At 39.7% G+C, this 19664-nt stretch overlaps 1 protein-coding gene across 3 annotated transcripts in view; it reads left to right on the top strand.

Moving 5' to 3' along the window:
• PDE6H (phosphodiesterase 6H) overlaps positions 1 to 19358 on the top strand; it is a 179598-nt gene extending 160240 nt beyond the window's left edge. For 2 of the 3 annotated variants that reach the window (XM_019452075.2, XM_019452074.2), the window contains 3 exons: positions 15092 to 15265; positions 16297 to 16337; positions 18543 to 19358. In XM_019452075.2, the coding sequence (XP_019307620.1) occupies positions 15132 to 15265; positions 16297 to 16337; positions 18543 to 18619 (252 nt within the window). In that variant the 5' untranslated portion in view covers positions 15092 to 15131 and the 3' untranslated portion in view covers positions 18620 to 19358. Of the gene's footprint in view, positions 1 to 10387; positions 10501 to 15091; positions 15266 to 16296; positions 16338 to 18542 lie in introns of those variants that run through there. The other variant, XM_019452073.2, reaches the window with a different exon arrangement.
• Positions 19359 to 19664: the final 306 nt, after the last annotated feature.

Raw genomic sequence — 19664 nt, 5'->3', positions numbered from 1 at the left:
TCTTTCCATCAGTGGATCCTTGGGCCACGGTTTTCATTTCTCTGAGCCTCAGTTTTCTCATCTGTGAAAGAGGAATGATGTCAACCTTCAGCATTGCTAGAAGGGTTGGAAATAACGCGTGAGAAAGCATCCAGCAAGGTTTCCACCTCAGAAAAGTGCTCAATACTCAACAAATGGTGGAGGCTAGGAAAATCATCACCATCATCATTTCCACATTAATTTTTTATTTTTATTTTTAGAGAGAATCCGAAGCAGACTCCACGCCCGGCGCGGAGGCCGATGCGGGGCTCAATCCTATGACCCTGGGATCATGACCTGAGCTGAAATCAAGAGTCAGGCGCTTAATGACTGAGCCACCCAGGCGCCCCCCCCCCCCTTTACATTTTGATCCTTATTTTTGCATAACACATATCAGAATAAGTAGGAGAGGGACATTTTCATCTAAGTACTCACAATCAGCATCCATAAATCTCAAATATAAATATCTTATATAGTAACTCCTTCTTCTTTGAAGCTTTCCAGCACCGATCCAGGACAAGTGTGTTGTATTTTTTTTTCCCCTAGAGTGTGCACTGTTTATACAATTATAATTTAGACCTTTAGTGAGCACTGCTTTGTGTTAAGCGATTATTTTCTGAGCATTAGACTTATCTCTCCACCCAAATATAAAATGTGTGAGGAAAGGCCGGTGTCGTTCGTATCGTGTAATGCTTGGAGTGGCTCGCATAATGCTTGTCAGACTCATGCAGACTAAAATTCTTTAGTAGATATGTATATGTCTAAATTAGACAGGAATGCCTACATTATGCACCCCACTCCATCTCTTTCCTCTGGTGAGAGCGTTGCCTTGGCGAAGAAAGAATACAAATATGAGCAAGGTCGTGTGTCCACAGAGAATCGCTGAAACCAACTTCTCTGTTTCTCCCTTTCTTCTATATATACGACACAGCGAACTACATTCTGCAGGGGTTCAGAGCCTTGACGTAAAGGCTTATTTCCGAATTCGACAAGCCCTTAAGAATTCCCGACTATATCCCAGGACCTGTGCACAGGAGCAGAGATAAACACAGTCCTGAGGCACAATCCTAGACCTCATGTTACTAACAATGTAATGAGGAAGACAGAAATAAACAAATGAAATTTTTTATGTATGCTTAGGAAAAGAAATGCACATGGGGTAGTATGAGAGAAGTCAGTAAGGACATCAAAGAAGGCTTCTTGGAGGAAGTGACTGCAACGCTAAATCTCAAAGGGTAGTATACATTGGTACATTGGGGAGGGTTGGAAGTGGAGGGCAAGGTAATTGAGGAAAGGGAGACCATGAGCAGTGGCGTGGCAGCCTAAAATGGTGTGGTATGTCCAGGGAATTATAAAGAAGAAGCTCAAGGTTGCTGGACTTCCAAAGTGAACATTATATAAGGATAAGAAATGTGTCTAGAGGAGGGCAGGCACAGGGTTCACATCACAGTAGATCTCTTATGCTATGCAAATAAGGAACGTAGTCTTGATCCTGTCAGTGATAATAGAGCTGTTGAGACTAAAAGAGGCGCATGAACAGTTTTGTATTTTATTCTATAGTTTATTCTGGTAGCTGTGTTGATGGATTGGATGGGAACAAAACCAGTTTAGAGACTGTTTAGGTCTGAACTAGAGCGTTCACAGGAGGGATGGACAGAGGCTGTCGGATACAAGAAATACTTAGGTAAAATTGGCACGACCTTGTAATTGGAGGGGTGTCAAGGATGAAGGTGAGGAGGAGCGAGGACTTATGGGTTTCTTGCAACAATGTCCTTGGGGGTACCATCAACTGAGATAGAAAATACAAAAGAAAAGAATAAATGTTTTGGGGGAGATTATGGCCTGAATTTGGACATATTGAGTGTTGAGTTTGAAAAACCTGTGCTATTTCTAGGAGGCGATTTTTTGACAGACAGATATATACATCTATGCCCGGATTTCAACTCTAAACTAATGATTTATACTTCATCAGGCTAGGGATAGTAGTTTAAACCAAGTTACCCAAAGTGTGGTCTGTGGATCAGCAAATTGGCATCACCCAGGAATTTGTTAGAAATGCGAATTCTTAGGTCAACTCCAGGCCTATGATATCAGAATGTCTAGGGTTGGAGTCAGGAATCTATTTTAAAAAACTCTGCAGGTAAATTGTGAAGTTTGAGAAACAGTGGTTTAAACCATAGACCCTGGATAGACCCTCAGGATGAGATCATCCTGAAAGAGTATAAAAAGAGAAGTTGGCCACGCATAGGAAAATCCTGTTTTATGAAAGCTCTACTTTCAATATATAAGCTGTTGACTACTTCTCATCTCTTCCTCTGCTAGAAGCCTAGTCCTCCTCTCACCATGCCTGCAGTGCAAGGAAGCAACAGCTTCCTTGTAGGCGTTATTGTCTTCAAAGTAGTCAGAGTACGAAGCATACTTATGACCAGATCATTCCTTCTTTCTGAAACTTCTAGGCACATTTTACCCATTTACCCTAACATTGAAGCATTTACCATGGCCAGCAGGTTTTCTCATTGTGGTAACCACCCTCCAGGATGGCCCCGTTGATCCTGATATCAGCCCTGATCACACTGTATCAGGGTTGGTCTGTGTGACCAATACAGCATGGCGGAAGTGATGCTATATCAGTTCTGAGGCTATGTTATAAAAGACACTGTGCCTCTCTATCTCTTAGATCGCCTGTTCTGTGGGAAGCTAGGTGACATGTCGTAAGGACACTGAAGCGACATAGGAAAGACATGGTGAGAAGCTGAGGATTTCTGCTAACAGCCATGTGTGTGAGCTCTGTTGGAAGTGAACCCTCCAGCTCCAGATGACCGCAGCCCCGGCTGAAAGCTTGCCTGCCACTTCATGAAAGACTGAGCAGGAGCCAGCCAGCTCCACTCCTCCCGGATAGACCCTCAGAAACCTTGGGATATTAACAAATGTTTATTGCTATGATTTGCCAAATTTTGAGGCAATTTTTATGTTATTAGATAACTAATGCACGCATGATCGGGCCCCTTGCACCACTCCAGACTGCTCTCCCTACTGTTTTATTCTCTCCATTCCAGTCCCTGCTCTCTTGCTAATCCTTACATCAGAAGGAGATTCCTATTTCAGCAATTACTCTCCCTGTAGGAATGCTCTTCTCCCAGATGTCCATACCTGATTCATTTCCTCATTGTGTTTTTTTTTTTTTTGTTTATTTATTTTTGCATGACAGAGGGAGAAAGAGAGAGAGAGAGAGAGACAGAGCACAAGCAAGGGAGGGGCAGAGAGAGAGGGAGACACAGAATCTGAAGTGGGTTCCAGGCTCTGAGCTGTCAGCATAGAGCCCGATGTGGGGCTCAAACTCACAGACCGTGAGATTATGACCTGAGCTGAAGTCAGACACTGGACGCTTAACCTACTGAGCCACCCAGGTACTCCTCATTGTGGTTTTAATTTGCATTTCCCTTAGGGGTGATTATGGTGAACATCTTTTTATGTGCTTATTGCCATTTGTATATTCTCTTCAGTGAAATGTTTATTTGTATTCTTTGTCCATTTTCTAATGGGAATGTTTGCCTTTTTGTTTTTTTTGTTGTTGTTGTTTTTTAACGTTTATTTATTTTTGAGACAGAGAGAGACAGAGCATGAACAGGGGAGGGTCAGAGAGAGGGAGACACAGAATCTGAAACAGGCTCCAGGCTCTGAGCTGTCAGCACAGAGCCCGACGTGGGGCTCAAACTCATGAACCGCGAGATCACGACCTGAGCCGAAGTCGGCTGCTTAACTGACTCAGCCACCCAGGTGCCCCAATGTTTGCCTTTTGAATATTGAACTTTGAGAGTTCTTTGTGTATTCTAGATGCAAATCCTTTGTTGGGTATGTAATTTGCAAATATTTTCTCCCAGCATGTAATTTGTCTTTTTATCCTCTTATCAGAGTTTTTCACGGAGCAAAAGTTTTAAATTTTGATGATGTCACATCTATCAGTTTTTCCCGCCAAGTACTTTTGCTGGCAACTCTAAGACCTCTTTGCTTAGTCCAAGGCCCTGAAGATTTTCTTCTATTTTTTTCCTAAATGTTCATAGATTTACATTGTACATTTAAGTCTGTGATACATTTTGAGATGGTTTTTAGACAAGGTGTGTGGGTTGGGTGTGGAATTTTAGGTGCATAAGGTGTGAGGTTTAGATTAAGATTCACTTTTTTGTTTGTTTCTTTATGGATGTCCATGGACAAAATATCCATGCTTAGCACCATTTGCTCAAGCTTTAGCCACTCATTCTCCAGAACCATTTGTTGGACAGGCTATCCCTTCTCCATTTAATTGCTTTTGCACCTTTGTCAAGAAGTACCTGGGCATATTTGTGTGGGTCTACACCTGGGTTCTTTACTTGGTTTCACTGATGTGTGTGTCTATCACTCTGTCAATAGCATACTGTCTTGACTACTGTAGCTATACAGTAAGCCTTAACATCAGGAAGACTGATTCCTTCCCACCGTACTTCCTTCTTTTTCAAACTTGTTTTGGCCATACATTTTGGAATAAACTTATCTATGTCTCCAGAAAACCTTGCTAAAAGTTTGATGAGAATTGCAATAAACATAGATCAGTTTAGTGAGGATTGACATCTTTACTACGTTGAGTCTTCTAATCCATAAGCGTGGTGTGTTTTTTCAACTATTTAGGTCTGCTTTGGTTTCTTTTTAATTCGATTTCGTAGTTTCTAATTATACAAATCTTGTGCATCCTTTGTTAGATTTACACCTAAGTATTTCATTGTCTTTAGAGCAGTGACAAATGACACTACTGTTTAAGTTTCAGTTTCCATTTGTTCATTGTTAAATATAAATGCAACTGATTTTTTCTGCATTAATCTAGTATGTTTCAACCTTGCTGAACTCACTTATTAATTATAGGATAGTTTTAAATACAGATTCCTTAGGATTTTCCATGTAGATAGTCATGTCATCTGTAAATAGAAAGTTCTGTTTCTTTATTTCCAAGCTGTATGCTTTCTATTTTTCTGATGCCTAATTGCATTGGCCAGAACTTTCTGTATCATGTTGAATAAGAATCATGAGAGCAGACATTCTTGACTTGTTCCTGATCTTAGAGAAAAAGCATTCAGTCTTTCACAATTAAGTATGAGGTTAACTGTAGGGGTTTTTGGTAGATGCTCTTTATGAGTTCCTATTTCTAGTTTGCAGAGAGTTGTCATAAATGGGCACAGGGTTTTGCCAAATGCATTTTCTGTGTCAATTGATATGATCATATGATTTTCCTTCTTTAGCCTGTTGATACAGTGCATTATGTTAGTTGGGTTTTAAATAGTCTTGCATACATGGAATAAATCCACTTGATCATGGGGTGCTATTTTTATGTACTTCTGTATCTGATTTGATAATATTTTGTTAAGGATTTTTACATCTAAATTCATGAGAGAGATTGATCAGTATTTTTCCTTTTTGCTATCTTTGGTTTTTGTGTTAAAAAAGTTTATGAAGGTCAAACTGGCTTCATGAAATGAGTTGATAACTGTTCCCTCTTCTCCATTTTCTGAAAGAGAGTATTGTATTTTTATTTAATAAGTTATTTTTTTAAGATTTGCACTGTTGGTCTGGAAAATGCATAATATGATGAGATATTAAGATATTAAGAGAAGGTAACTTCTTTCTTCACATTTAGGGTGTTCCTCTCTGGAGTCCACCATGTATTGATTAGAGATGGAATCTCAGACTAGAAAAATCCAAATGTGGAAGGAATGTGTCTCTGATGTCTGTCTTCCTACTCAAATGTATTTTAAGAAACACTAAAGAAGGATTAGAGATTAGCACTTGTGTAAGGAGCTTATCGGACTGCTAAAATTTTAATCACTTTCTAATTACTTAGTACCTGTCCTTTGAGTCTTTTCCTGTATATGATTAATAATACTTTCCCATCTGTCAGAAAGTATCAAGAACCAAGGATTATAGAGCTATGAAACATAATTTTTTAAAAGTATTTTATGATATTTAAGTTTTAAATTTACATATAGCAAAACTCATTTTCTGTGGTGTGGACTTCTATGGGTCTTGGCAAATGCATAGACTTATAGATCCACCACTATAATCAAGATGCCAAATAACTTCATCACCCTTTAAAATCCCTTGCATCGTCCCTTTACATGCAGTCAGCTTCTCTCAACCCTTGGCAGCCACGGATTTGTTCTTCAACGTTATTGCTTTGTCTTTTCTGAATGTCATTAATTAAATCAGACAGTATAGAGCCTTTCAGTTCTGAGTTCTTTCACTTAGTGAAATGTGCTTAATATTTATCTATGTTATTACATCTATCAATAATAATTCCTTTTCTTTTCCCAGCATGGTTCTTGTTGGTTTTATTTCTTATGTCTTTGAAATCTTAGTGTCCAGCACAACCAAAGTTCGTCTAGAGAAATTTCTTGGTCATCAGTCAGCTTGTTTAGTGCCATGTGACTCCATTACCTGAATGATAAGATCTTGAGATAGGCAACCAATCAAAAGTCAGTCATCACTAACCTAGCCAATGACCAATGAAGTGATCTGGTAGAATTGTTCTGTCTGACAGAGGCAGTGTGTATTTACTGCTGATAGTCCAGGCTACTCAAATCCTCTAAGACTCAGTGGCAACAGGAGGAATAGTTAGAAAGAACAGCCCCTTGGAACAGGGAACAATGGATACATTTCCTAAAGGTACAAAATGACCAGATCTTTAGAACTTCACAGAGTCTGGAACACTGTTTCATTCTCCACAAGACCTTGCTGAATGTGGTGGAGGGTCCTATCTTCCACACTTCCCTTGTATCCCATACTATCTCTTTTTGTTGTTCTTTTTTTCTAGATGTTCAAAATTCTCTTTCTTTCTTTCTTTCTTTCTTTCTTTCTTTCTTTCTTTCTTTCTTCTTTCTCTTTCTTCTTTCATATCATGTCCATTCTGTTTTGAGAACTTCCTTTATCATTTATTTTAGTAAATGTCTTCTGGGGATAGATTGCCTTAGCCTTTCTTTATTATGATGTCTTTATTTCCTTTCATTCCTGAAGGATAAATTTCTGGACAGAGGTGACAGGTTTTTTTGTTTTTGTTTTTTGTGTTTTTTTTTGGGTCAGATCTAGGAAAGTGTTGTGCTTCTTTCTTTTTGACCCATGGTTTCTGATGAGAAATCCTCTGTCATTCTATTTTTTTTTCACGTCTAGGTAAGGTGGCATATATATACATATATATATATATATATATATTTATATATATATACACACACACGTATACATATATACATATGTATATACATATACATACATATATACATATATATACATATGTACATGTATACATATATATACATATATATATTTAAGTTGCTTTCAAAAGCAAATATATATAAATATATATTTTTTTAATTGCTTTCAAAATTTGTTTTGTCTTTTGTTTCTTGAAGTTTGATTATGATGTGCTTTGGCATACATTTCTTTGGGGTTATCTCATTGGGGTTTGCTAGCTTCTTGATTCCATAGACTTATGTCTTTCACCAGATTTAGGAAATTTTTAGTCATTATTTCTTCAAGTACTTTTTTAGTCTTATCCTTTTCTCCTCTCCCAGAACTCTGATGACAAGAATATTAGATCTTTTAGTTTCCCAGGTCCCAGGTTGTCCTCCTCCTCCTCCACCTCCACCTCCCCCTTCCTCCTCTCTTTCTTCTTCTTCTTCTTCTTCTTCTTCTTCTTCTTCTTCTTCTTTTCTGTTGTCAAGCCCATCCATTGAGTTTTGTATGCTGGTTGTTTTATTTTTCAGTTGTAAATTTTCATTTTGTTCTTCTTTAGATACCTTGCTATTGCTGAATAGTGATGAAAATTAAGATTCCTCATTTGGCCTCCTCTGATACCATTCTGGTAGAAAGGAAGAGGGTGCCTCGTTATCACTGGTGGGAGATGAAAGTTTAATATCCCCATATGGCCTTCTCTGATACTACCCAGGTAGGGATGGGGTAGGATTACCTAATTATAGCTGGGCCAGGATGGAAGTCTCTTTACTCTGCTTGTGCTGAGGGGGTTGATGTTGGCCTTTTTTTCTTCTCATGATATTGGATTTGTTGATGTTGGATTTGTTTCCACGGCATTGAGATTTTGTTCTACTTATTTTCTGCCTTACTAGATTCTCTTTCCTGGTTATTTGTCTAGAGAGAGTAGGCTTTTTGAGAGGATATGTATATATATATATATATATATATATATATATATATATATATATATAATTTTTTTTTGTCTGCTCCTGTTTGTGTTTCCCTAGATGCTTCCCTTGCATCTAGGTCAGGATATACAAGGCAAAAAGAGAACTCAAAGAATTTGCTGCCATATTGTTCCTTGAGTCCCAAGTTGCCTATTTGATCTATCTTCTTTTGAACATTTAAAATATTCTTATGTTTGTTCCATATGTAATATCCAGGAGTTTTAGCTGTACTTAGCAGGAGAAATGGAAAGAAGTATATCTATCTACCCCATTCTTGTCCAGAACTGGATACAATAGAAGCTTTTAAATCTTTAAAGCAATTTAAGTTTTTTCTAATCATAAACCATCGAGAGTTATATTAGAATCATTTTAAGAGAGTTTTTTCCAACTATAGACTTTGCTTTGCCCCACACATCCCACTCTTCACTCTCCATTCTCCTGGGTCTCCCCGGGAGGGAGAAGAGTCGTGGCACAACAGCCCTCATCCTCCTTCTAACATTGGGAAATCACTGGTTACAAATCTTGCTACTGATCAGTATGGTTTATCTCTCTCAGGTGTTGTTGGGATGGCAGAAACTGAGAACCTTGGCACATTATGGAATATGACATATGAGGAAACTGAGACCTGAAGAGGTGGTGATCTTGTCACATAGCAGAGATGTGGTAAAACTGGGTCTGCACATGGGTCTATAATAGTACTTTTCAGACATTAATATGCAAACAAATCATCTTGATACCTTGTAACAATGCAGCTTCTGGTTCAGTCAGTCTGCAGCAGGGCCTGAGGCCCTGCATTTCTAACAAATGCCCAGGTGGTGTGCATGCCATTACACTTTGAGTAGCAACACTCGAGAACATTCAGCTTATTGTTCTATTCACCGCCTGTATGAATTGCAGTCCTTCAACAAAGATACAGAGAATGGGTGAGGGTTTGACAGATAAGAATCTCAATTTCCATGTGCCCAGTGTGTAAGAGTAGAGGAAGATCTCAATGGTAATGGAGACACAGAGGTGGGAGTGGAAAGACTCATCCAGACACCAAACACTCTGCCAGCTCTGTGAGGTGTCTGCTGCTTCAGAACTCCTCTAAGTTTGGTAAAGACCAGAGGAAAGCTCATCAAGATACCCTGTGAGCTGTTTAGATGCCCCTTTAATCTGCTCGGGGCCCCTGGTTGAGAATCTTTCCCTGCCCGAGAAGGATGAATTGACCTTCTTTCTCTATCATCTTATGGAGTGCAATTCTCTAACAAGTAATGATTTAGGGAAGGCATGTCACAATCTGCTGGCAAGGTTTTAGAGAGACCAGCAACAGATACATCTTGGTCTATGTCTGCTTCTCTCTACTACAGTAGACAGATGGCTGAAATATGTAAGGTGTGCTCAGATTTTTTCTCCTGGATTCACTACTAACTTCGTGGGCAGTTTTGAATCAATCACTTTATTTCTCTATGATAAGTACGTCAAAAGAGCCTGATGATATTAACATTAGGCTAAGATCTATACAAACTGATGTCCAAATTAACACTAGTGGTTCAATGTAATTGAAAGACTGAAGCCAAGTGTACCAATGAATTGCAGCCTAGGTCTTGCTCCTGAAGCCTTTGGGTACGAAGATCCAGCAATCATTTCAAATAAATGCCATCAGTTAGCAGTTATTCTGTGTCTTTTTTGATTTGTGGTTCTGTCTTACTGAGGAAATATATACAGTACCTGTTAGGGAGAGATGCTGAATACTTTTCAGTGTCATGGCTCACACAATCAGCATCCCAGTGTCCCCATGGGGTGTAGGGGGACACGATGGTTGACACTCTTCTTTCCAGTTATCTAGAGTCCCAGGAGAATTATGACACGATGTGCATATGGTGGGGATTGATTTATGATTGGGGATGTGTGTGTCAGGGAAAGGGCAGGAATGGGAGGATAACAAGGACTAACGGTGGGAATGGAGGAGGCACAAACTGGAAATATACTCCTGGATATCAACACTTTGTGTGTGTGTTTGTGGATTCAATACCTATTTACTGACAGGAGAGAGCCCAAGTAAGTTTTGTGAGAGTATTCAATTGTCAGAAAACTCCTAAGCCTGTCCCAGTCTCACCCCTTGTTCTTCCAGCTTCTTTGCACCTGGGTTGGTTCTCTAAGCTCCTAACAGTGGGATTAAGAAGCATGTGGGTATTATAGGGAGATAAATCGGGGTGCAAAGATCCTTTATTCATCTCCTGTGAAGAAGGCAACTGGACAGTTTATGAGAGCAACATTCAACTCTGTGAGTATTTCTCAACTTGTGGTGTTTAGGCAGATTATAACTGAAGGGCTTTTGGTGGGGGGGGGGGCGGGGTAGGGGTTGATCTGGCTCTAAAATAAAGAAATGGAAGAAGAGGACACACTGAACCTGTGGGCCTGGACTGGGGCCGGGAATGAAACTAGGAGAAAACATGAAAGAAATACACCCAAATAGCCTTATAATGTCATGTAGCAAGCTTATAAGTAAAACTTGATCGTTACAAGGTCATTGCAAAACTTGATTACTAAATTCATTTGGAAAGAACTCCAAACTGACCCTCCTTTTTTCTGTGGTTCCATGGCAAACAGTTTTCTGGGAAAGGAGGGATTTGGGGCACTAAATGACCACAGAGAAAACAGTTATTTATTCCTAGGATGTGCTTAAAAAGACCAAGGCACAAGACGGGGGACATGAGAGTGTGAGGATAAGGAGGAAGAAAGCCAAGAGCCAGCACAGGCATGACCTCGGTGCAGTGTGGGTGGCTTAGCCTTCTCTTTCTGAGGTCAAAGTGTTTGTTTGTTCCAGTCTGAAGGAAGGCACTTGTTGGATTTTTGTTTTTATCTTTTCGTGACTTTGGTTTGGGTCGTCCTTGGCTCTCCAAATTATTTGATTCTCTCTGCTTCAGCAGAACCCTTATGGGTTCAACCCCATCAGTGCAGAGAGAACACCCCTGCATCTATCTCCTCCCCAACCCTTCTCTTATAGCCCCTCAGCCTGTATCTTTGCTGAGGAGAGACGGGAAGTCTGGGGTGATAGCAGCAGCATCAGAGATCCTGACTCAAGAACCTTCTGAAACTGCTCTTCCTTAGCTGGAATTTATAAACGATCATCCTCTGTAGCTTCCTACAGCTGAGCTCCATTGCCTTGGCTCTAAGGCGACACCAACCATGGTTTCCTACCAAACTGCGCCTTGAGGTATTACTCTGCGGCATCCACTTCTTCCTGAAGAACAACGCTTCAGAACCTTCAAAAGGAGAAGAGCTAGCATCGCCTTAAAAATAGAAAGCCATTCTGCCTCACAAAGGAATGGATTGCTTGACACTTTGGGGAGGCAAAAATGTGAAACGTCCTCTTTAGGTAAAATCGAGTCTGACTCTAGATTCGGGATTATTTAGCCCGGGAGATACCCTTTTAATTCCTAGGAAAGCATGGCCAGGATAAGTTTAGCTATGGTGATATCTGTGGCAGACAATACTAACTTCCACCCAGGAAAGGGTCATATTTGTCTGCTCCTCCCAAAGGTTGAACAGGGAGAACGACAGGGCATATCTATGACAGAAACACTCTAGGGGTTAGTACTCAACCTATGTACTCCTATGTACTCAAAAATGAAATATCGTACATGAAATGCACACGAAACATAAACTTATTTTCCACAGTGCAAACCCTGAGGGTTATCTTCGTGATCCAGGGATTAACCAGGCAACTGTTATGTAACTCTTTCTGAAGAGAATTCTTTTACATAATGCATCACACCTAGCATAGACAGGAAGTCTGTACAAGTCCAGAGGTGCAACTTCAAAATTATATGTGAAAACATACAAAAGAAACTTATAAGAAAAAAGGGGACGTATAATCAGGGAAAGATGGAAATCAAGTGTGATTTTTACATTCTTTGGGACTGCTGTTAGGGATGTCAAAGGAATCCAAGGAAGGTTTAAGACAGAATTTCAAGATGAGGCATAAATTAATAGTCAGGGTTTTTGAGGGATGCAGAGGATTACCCAGCAAGTTGAATGATGGTCACCTCTCTGGTACATGACAGGGGATCTTCAGCAGTTGGCCCAGGAGAATGAGTGTAGGAGTGCAGGGGAACCTGTGTCATAATTATAGATTTACTTGCCTGGTTTCCACTACTTATAGGAGGTCTATTGCATAGTTACTCTTTTTCTTATTTCTTATTTACTTTATGCCCTTTTATTTTCCCTATAACTCTAAAAAAGTAGTTATATTTGATTGACTCTATAGATGGAATGAGGAGCAGAGAAGTTATGCAATTTATCCGAGGTCACGTAGACGGTTTTGTGGAGCAGGGATTTGAAACTATGTCTATTTGATTCTAAAACACATTCTATGTTTTTTAAATTAATTTATTTAGTTTTGACAGAGAGAGAGAGAGAGAGAGAGAGCACAAGCAGGGGAGGGGCAGAGAGGAGCGACAGAATACCAAGCAGACTCCACGCCATCAGGGCAGAGCCTGATGTGGGGCTTGAACCCATGAACTATGAGATCATGACCTGAGCCAAGATCAAGAGTAGGACTCTTAATCGACTGTGCCACCCAGGAACCCCAAGCACATACCTTTTACATTGCACTGCCCTCAAAGTGTAATTTGACTGATTAGTTTGCCTTAGGCCCTCATATTGTAGACTCACATGGTGGGATCCTAATTAGACTTGCTAGATAAAATAAAATGTTTCCAGTAAAATTAGAATTTCAGATAAACAATGAATAATTCTCTTAGTATAAGTATATACCATACAATATTTGGGATATACTTATACTAAAAATATTTGTTATTTATCTGAAATTCAAATTTAATTGGGTGCCCTGTATTTTTATTTGCTAAATCTGGTAATCCTAGTCCTAGTAAACTCTCCAGATGAGAGAAAGGAAAGTTTGTGGTATGTTAACATTTTGAAAGAATTGAGAAGTCACAAAAACTTGATCTGGGAGAAATTGTCTAGTTTTCCTCTATGACTTTGTCAGAGTTGGGATGTGTCAGTTAGCGATGGTAAACTCTGACAATAATGTGTCTCTTGGCTGCCTACTAGCAAGTTACATGGTCCCAACCACGTTCGGATGAGGCACAAACTTTGACTGTTTACTAGGGCAGAAGAGGGACCAAGCACAAGGACTGGATTCAGTGAGCAAAGGAGCTGGCAGCCTATTTCCAAAAGCCACTGAGAGCTTTGTGAGATGAAGGCCAAATGATGCCTTCTCTATGGTTTGATGGAGAAGTCACAGGGTCAGGATCTTGCAACCCAATATCCCAAGTATTAGTTCAATTTTTTCACTTATTTATTCACCCACTCGCCAAATATATATGGCACACCTGCTATGCTCCAGGCACTGTTGTAGGTTCTAAGGTCACAGAAATGAATGAAAACCGAAAAAAAAAACGGGCTTATGGAACACATTCCAGTGGGGAACTTAGATAAAATCCATGGCATAAGCAAGTGATCCAGAGCCCTAGCCAGGTGCACCACCCCTCGTACCCACTCACAGATTAGTCAACGTGTTTCTATTGAAGAACTTGACAATCAGCAGGAGAAAATGAAAATAGTAAGTGGGGAAAAGAAGATAAGGAAAACATATCTTTTGGCAAAGATAGTAATTTAACCTTATTTGAAAGTAATCAGAAAAAGTTGATGAACTCAAAGTCATACAATATAAGATTTGAGGGATGTTCAGTGTGGCAGAAAAAGAGAAAGATGGTTAGCACGGACCAAAGAGTGTCAGGGAGAGTTGAAGCTAATAATATTAGCATAAGTCTATAATTTACAGATTATATAAATCTTCCAGGTAGCAGAGTATGAGATGGTTTTGCTCAGAATAAGTGATTAAGGCTACTGAGAAGTTGTTCAGCACTTTCTAGAATCTTCCTTCTGAGGATAGGTGTTATCAACTTTTGTGATAGAAAAGGAGAAAGGAAAAAAAGTCATCCTTTGGCCTAGCATATGTATTTTTTAATTTTATCTTTTTAACACACCTCTATTTTTACTTGAAGAATGACAATGTACATTTCTGTAGCTAAAATCAAAGTCTGTGAAAGTCACATTGGATAAGTTCCATGATTTGGATAGAAGAAAATATTGGACATTTCAGAGAAATGTGTGACTTAAGAACCTCATGTCTGGATATGGAGCTAAAGCACAAATTTACTAGTTAGTCACCCTCCATTGATGTGTGTGTGTGTGTGTGTGAGCGCGCGTGTGTACTGGAATGGATCGGATACTATGTGGGTGTTAGTATCCCTGGTGCAGAGCTTCCCCAGGTGCTATCCCCCAGAACTAGAGAAGTAGAAAAGTAGAGAACTAGAGAACTAGAGAAGTATCTTGATCACATGAGGATTAGACAAAATAAGGATTATAGAGAAAGAAGCCCATAAAATGTGAGTCAATAAACATCCAGAGTCGGGTTATTTTGCAGTTGGGTGGAAAAATATATAAAGTTTAAAGAATATACCAATGCTGTAAAGACTATAGTCAGCATTTAGTCCATTTCCTTGGCTTTACAGATGGTGGAACTGGTGATCACGGAGAAGTACATATCATAATAAATTAGAAAACTAATGACACATGGAAAGCTAGGGACAATTTATTGAAACAACATGTCTATTTAGATTTTGGGGGATTATTGTAGATTAAAATAGACTTTAAATCTATTCATTGTCAGTCTATGTTAAGTGCCTCCATTGATATTTCCTTGACAATCTCTTTAAAAGATGATAAATTCTTCCCTTTTATGTCGACACAAAATCCTAAGTTTTTCTGGAGTGTCCAATGAGGGTTTAAGAAGCAATGGTCCCTGTACCCTGAAGGGCTTTCTTTTTTTTCTCCCACTGCCTAAGGAGCCTGAAAGAGAACCACCAGACACCCAAGGACATCAGAATGAGTGACAACACTGCTTTGGCTCCTCCAGCTTCAAACCAGGGTCCCACTACCCCACGCAAAGGGCCCCCCAAGTTCAAGCAAAGGCAGACTCGCCAATTCAAGAGCAAACCTCCTAAGAAAGGGGTGAAAGGGTAAGACCAAATTAAAAAGAAGACTCTATTTTTTCCCCACAACCCTGCTTTGGTTTTGAGAAATTAGTGCTCATAAACGTAAACAGACTTACAAAGACTTCCACCCTCTGCTCTATTTTCCTCTCTACCACAATCTTCGCTGAATCGTGTCCTTAGCCCTGGAATCCTTTCTCCCTCACCAACCAGGTCTGTGGTGACATTTAGCATGGCAAATGGGGCCTATCACAGCAAACTTCGACTTGACCTTCCAGACTCTTCTTGACCACTCCTCCTCACCAGCACACCCTGTGATTTAATCTGGAATACTAAAACACTGGCCATTGCCAGAACACAGAGTTTATTCAGTTTATTTGTATGGCAACAAATGTTATGCCTTCAGTTCTTTGCTTTTTTTCTGGCCAAATTCTATTTATTCTTTAACATATGCTCATTTGTTAATTTCCTTTTGGACGCCATTACTGACTCTCTTATTAGACAAGTGTGATCATTACTTCTATGTTTGCATTTCATACATTCAGCTATCACAACTTGTATTATTTTACACTACATTTGTTTACTTACATCTGTTCTCACGGATTGAAGTCCCTCAAAGAAAATTTATTATTTTTTCCCTAATTCCCTATGCTCAATACGATGCCTGACATATAGTAAATGCTTTGATAAATGCTTTTGGATAACTGATCAAATGGATAAATTGATCACTTTAATGACTTTCATACTGTGTTTTCATTCCAATTTCTATTTTTAAAAGTGGAACGTGACTAAATTGCCCCCATGATGGTGCTATTTGGTTCCCAGTTGTCGTAGGCTATATTCTTACAAGGGAAAAAAATCTCTCTCCAAGGGGACACACTGTCTGAAAACAGCCTGAGTGACATCGCCTTTGCTCTGGGTCAATGCAAATTAAAGGTGTTTCACAAAGACAAAAACCTAAACCTCTTCTTCCTCTTTCATCAGGAAACTCTCTATATGAGTAATTCCAAGATCTTTTCACTCTTTCAGCTAATTTTTAATTTTCCTTTTTTCCCCAGGTTTGGAGATGACATTCCAGGCATGGAGGGGCTAGGAACAGGTGAGCCACCAAAAGATATGGACTTTCACTCGGAATTTCACTACTATACACACTTTAGGCCTCAAAGGGCTGTGAAAAGTTAAAAGAAATACCTGAGGCAGCAGATCCTTGAAGGCATAGAAATGTGGGGTTTAATTTTACCTCCTAAGTAAGTGCACGTGTGCCCAGCGGAAACACACCTACAGGAATCAAGCTAAGGCCCAGAGTTACTAAACCCTCTTCTGTTAAGCAACTCTTGAGGACATATAATGGTTGAGTTGTAGACTTTCAATGTAGAAAGATTCTCAGGGTTAGTCCATCCCAACTTCATTATTTCTTCAGAAGAGAAACCTGAGGCAGAGAGAAATTAAGGGACAATCTGAGGCCCCCGAGTGAGATATTGGAAAAAAGGGTGGGGCCTGGCAAACCACTATGTAACCAACTTCCTCTTTTTACACATCCTCTAGCACCCGGAGCAGGGCCTGCACCCTGAATGTATCCAATACGAAATTTCGGTTGACTAGAATAACTTGATTTGTTGGCTAATGAACACAAATTACCAGATGTTCCTCTTAATAATATTAAACTTTATTTTTTAGGGGAGTTTTAGGCTGACAGAAAATTTAAGCAGAAAGTATGGAGCTCCTACATGCCCCCTCTGCCACCTTCCTCCTCCTGCACATAGTTCCCCCTACTATTAGCATCCTGCATGAGTGTGGCACATTTGTTACAATTGGTGAACCAGTATTGGTAACATTATTATCAACTAACACTCATAGTTTATATTAGGATTCATTCTTTGTGTTGTCCAGTTCTATGGGTTTTGACAAATGCGCAACGTTGTGTGTCCACCATTACAGGTATATACAGAATATATGCTCTAAAAATCCCCTGTGTTCCATCTGTTCATCCCTCCTCCCACCTCCACAAACTCTTAACAACCACAAATCTTTTTACTCTCAAGGGTTTTGCCTTTTCCAGACTGTCATATGGTTGGAATCACACAATATACAGATTTTCCAGACTGATTTCTTTCACTTAGCAATGTTTATTCATTTAAGGTTCCTCCATGTCCTATGTGGCTTGACAGCTCATTTCTTTTTACCACTGAATAATATTTCATTGAATGGCTGTATCAGAGTTTGCTTATTTTATTGAAAGACATTTTGTTGCCTCCAAGTTTTCACAATTATGAATAATACTGCTATAAAAACAATTGTGCATGTTTTTGTGTGAACATGCTTTAAACTCATCCAATATTCTTTTGACAAATGATGTAATCGGCAATCAGTGTCCTTACCAGGCAATTCTCAGTGTACTAGCTTTTTGCAGTCAAGTGCCACCCCTGGGATCTCAAATTCATTTTCTAGCTCCTTTATAGAGCTCATTTTGCTGTTCTTCTAAATCAACTGCTTCTGTATTTTGGCCAGGTGTATAGAAGACCAGTAGGTTGGCTTTGGGCTTATGTTTAACACTGCCAACATACTTGGAATACTAGAAAGAGCTTTACACTGAAGGGAGATTTGAAATCTTTGGCTTGGTTCTAGTCCCATCCTTGTAACTCTGATTTTTTTTTAATAGGTTTTTAATCTCTTTAGGTTCCAGTCAGCTTCTCTGTAATCCAGGGATAATAATATTTTATTGCCTGAAGCGAAAAATTGGATTAGTAGATGTCTTGAGATTATTTCTCAGTACGTGATTGGGCATTGTAGGCATTTCCAAATGTAAAGGAACAAAAGAGTGCATCAGAGAAGCCCAAGGAATGCATCTGAATTGGTAGGGGGTAAGAAGGCAGTGGATTTCCAGATTGTGGGGATTTAAAGTGCTTCTATTTCCCATTTTAACCCTTGGCCTGACTAGAATTCCACTTGTGTTCCTTCCGTAGTGGTTGTGCTTTGGGGAGACCCCGTTTGATCAGTGATATGCACCCCCTCAGGCTAGCTCCAGTCAAAAGCCTTTGGGTAATCGCTTCAAAGAGGTACAGAATGAAACCAGTGAAGATGCCTACTAAGTGGAGTCTGTTCTGGGGGCATCAGAACCCAATTGGTCTGATCCTTTCTGGGCTGCAGGGCCATTCTAGATAACTTCCTGGTTGCTGAGACAACAAGTAGGAGAGAGGAGTGAGGTGTCTCTGTCCAAAGGATGTCTTTCTGAGCAGAAGAGGCTCTGAAGGGTTGGGTGGTGGTGGTGAGGTGGACTTACAAGATCTTCTTCCCTCTTCTGCAGATATCACGGTGATTTGCCCCTGGGAGGCGTTCAGCCACCTGGAATTGCATGAGCTTGCTCAGTTTGGGATCATCTGATGCACCTGAGGTTCTGCCACTTTCAACAGCATCTGCTGTAATTTTGCTTACATTTGCCCTATTGATCTGCCAGAGTCTTGAAATTCAGCTGTTCGGAAGTGGTTTCTTCAGCTTACACAGTCATTTCCCCCTAAATTGCTATGAAGAGTTCTCTTGGTGTGAGATTCTCTCTTGCCCTATAGTTCAGCTCAGAACAATGGATGCAAATAGACTTTTGTTAGGACATTTCAAATTTCCTATCAGCTGGTTAGAATTCAGTGATAGTTCTTGAAATTTTGTTTATCTGTTAAGTCCTTCAAATTTAGTTTTTGCCAGGCAGTCGCTACAATTAATAGTAGTTTTTAAGATAACATTTTTTCACCCCCCCCTTCCCCTTCTCATTTAATAAAGGAGATACTTACCTTGAATCTTATGATGAAGTCGTATTAAATGCTATATACAAATATCTGATGCCCTCTTCTGAAAGTCAGTTCAGCAAAGAGGGCACAGTCGTACAGGAAATAAACACAATGCATGTAAAAGAGCATAGGAATAAAGTCAAGTTCTGATTCCACTTTGTAACTTGTAAATCGTACATTTTCTGTGTCTAAATTTGGAGACGGAAACTCAGGAATCTGTTAACGTGAACCTTCCTTTTAGTGTCCTGGCTCAGTTGATTGAAAATATTTATATGCTACAGAATTTAGACTCAGATGGGACAGGTAGTTGAACCCTCTGAATAAAATGATGGTTTGCTTCACCTCTGAGGTTGTGTCAAATGTAATGTGCACATAGCCATCTTTCCCCAATACTTTCACGGCAATTGTGCAATTCAATTACTGCCCCTACATGACCTGGATGCCTTGGGTACTAGCAGTATTGATTTCTTCACTTCAGTTTCATAATCTGTGGTAAAAGAATGGGGAAAATTAACTGAAAAGAAAGGCAGGGTTACAGAGACAAAGAGATCTGGGTTCTAATCCTGGCTTGACCAGTACATTACTCTGCAATTTTGGACAAAAATCTTTCGGCTTGGATCTTCTGGTTTGCCTGAATTAGGCCATCT

The sequence above is a fragment of the Panthera pardus genome, unplaced genomic scaffold (assembly GCF_024362965.1).
Source record: "Panthera pardus isolate Hobbes unplaced genomic scaffold, ASM2436296v1 HiC_scaffold_6, whole genome shotgun sequence".
NCBI lineage: Eukaryota > Metazoa > Chordata > Mammalia > Carnivora > Felidae > Panthera > Panthera pardus.
The sequence above is the reverse complement of the archived record's forward strand: the minus strand, read 5'-3'. Positions and strand labels throughout refer to the sequence as shown.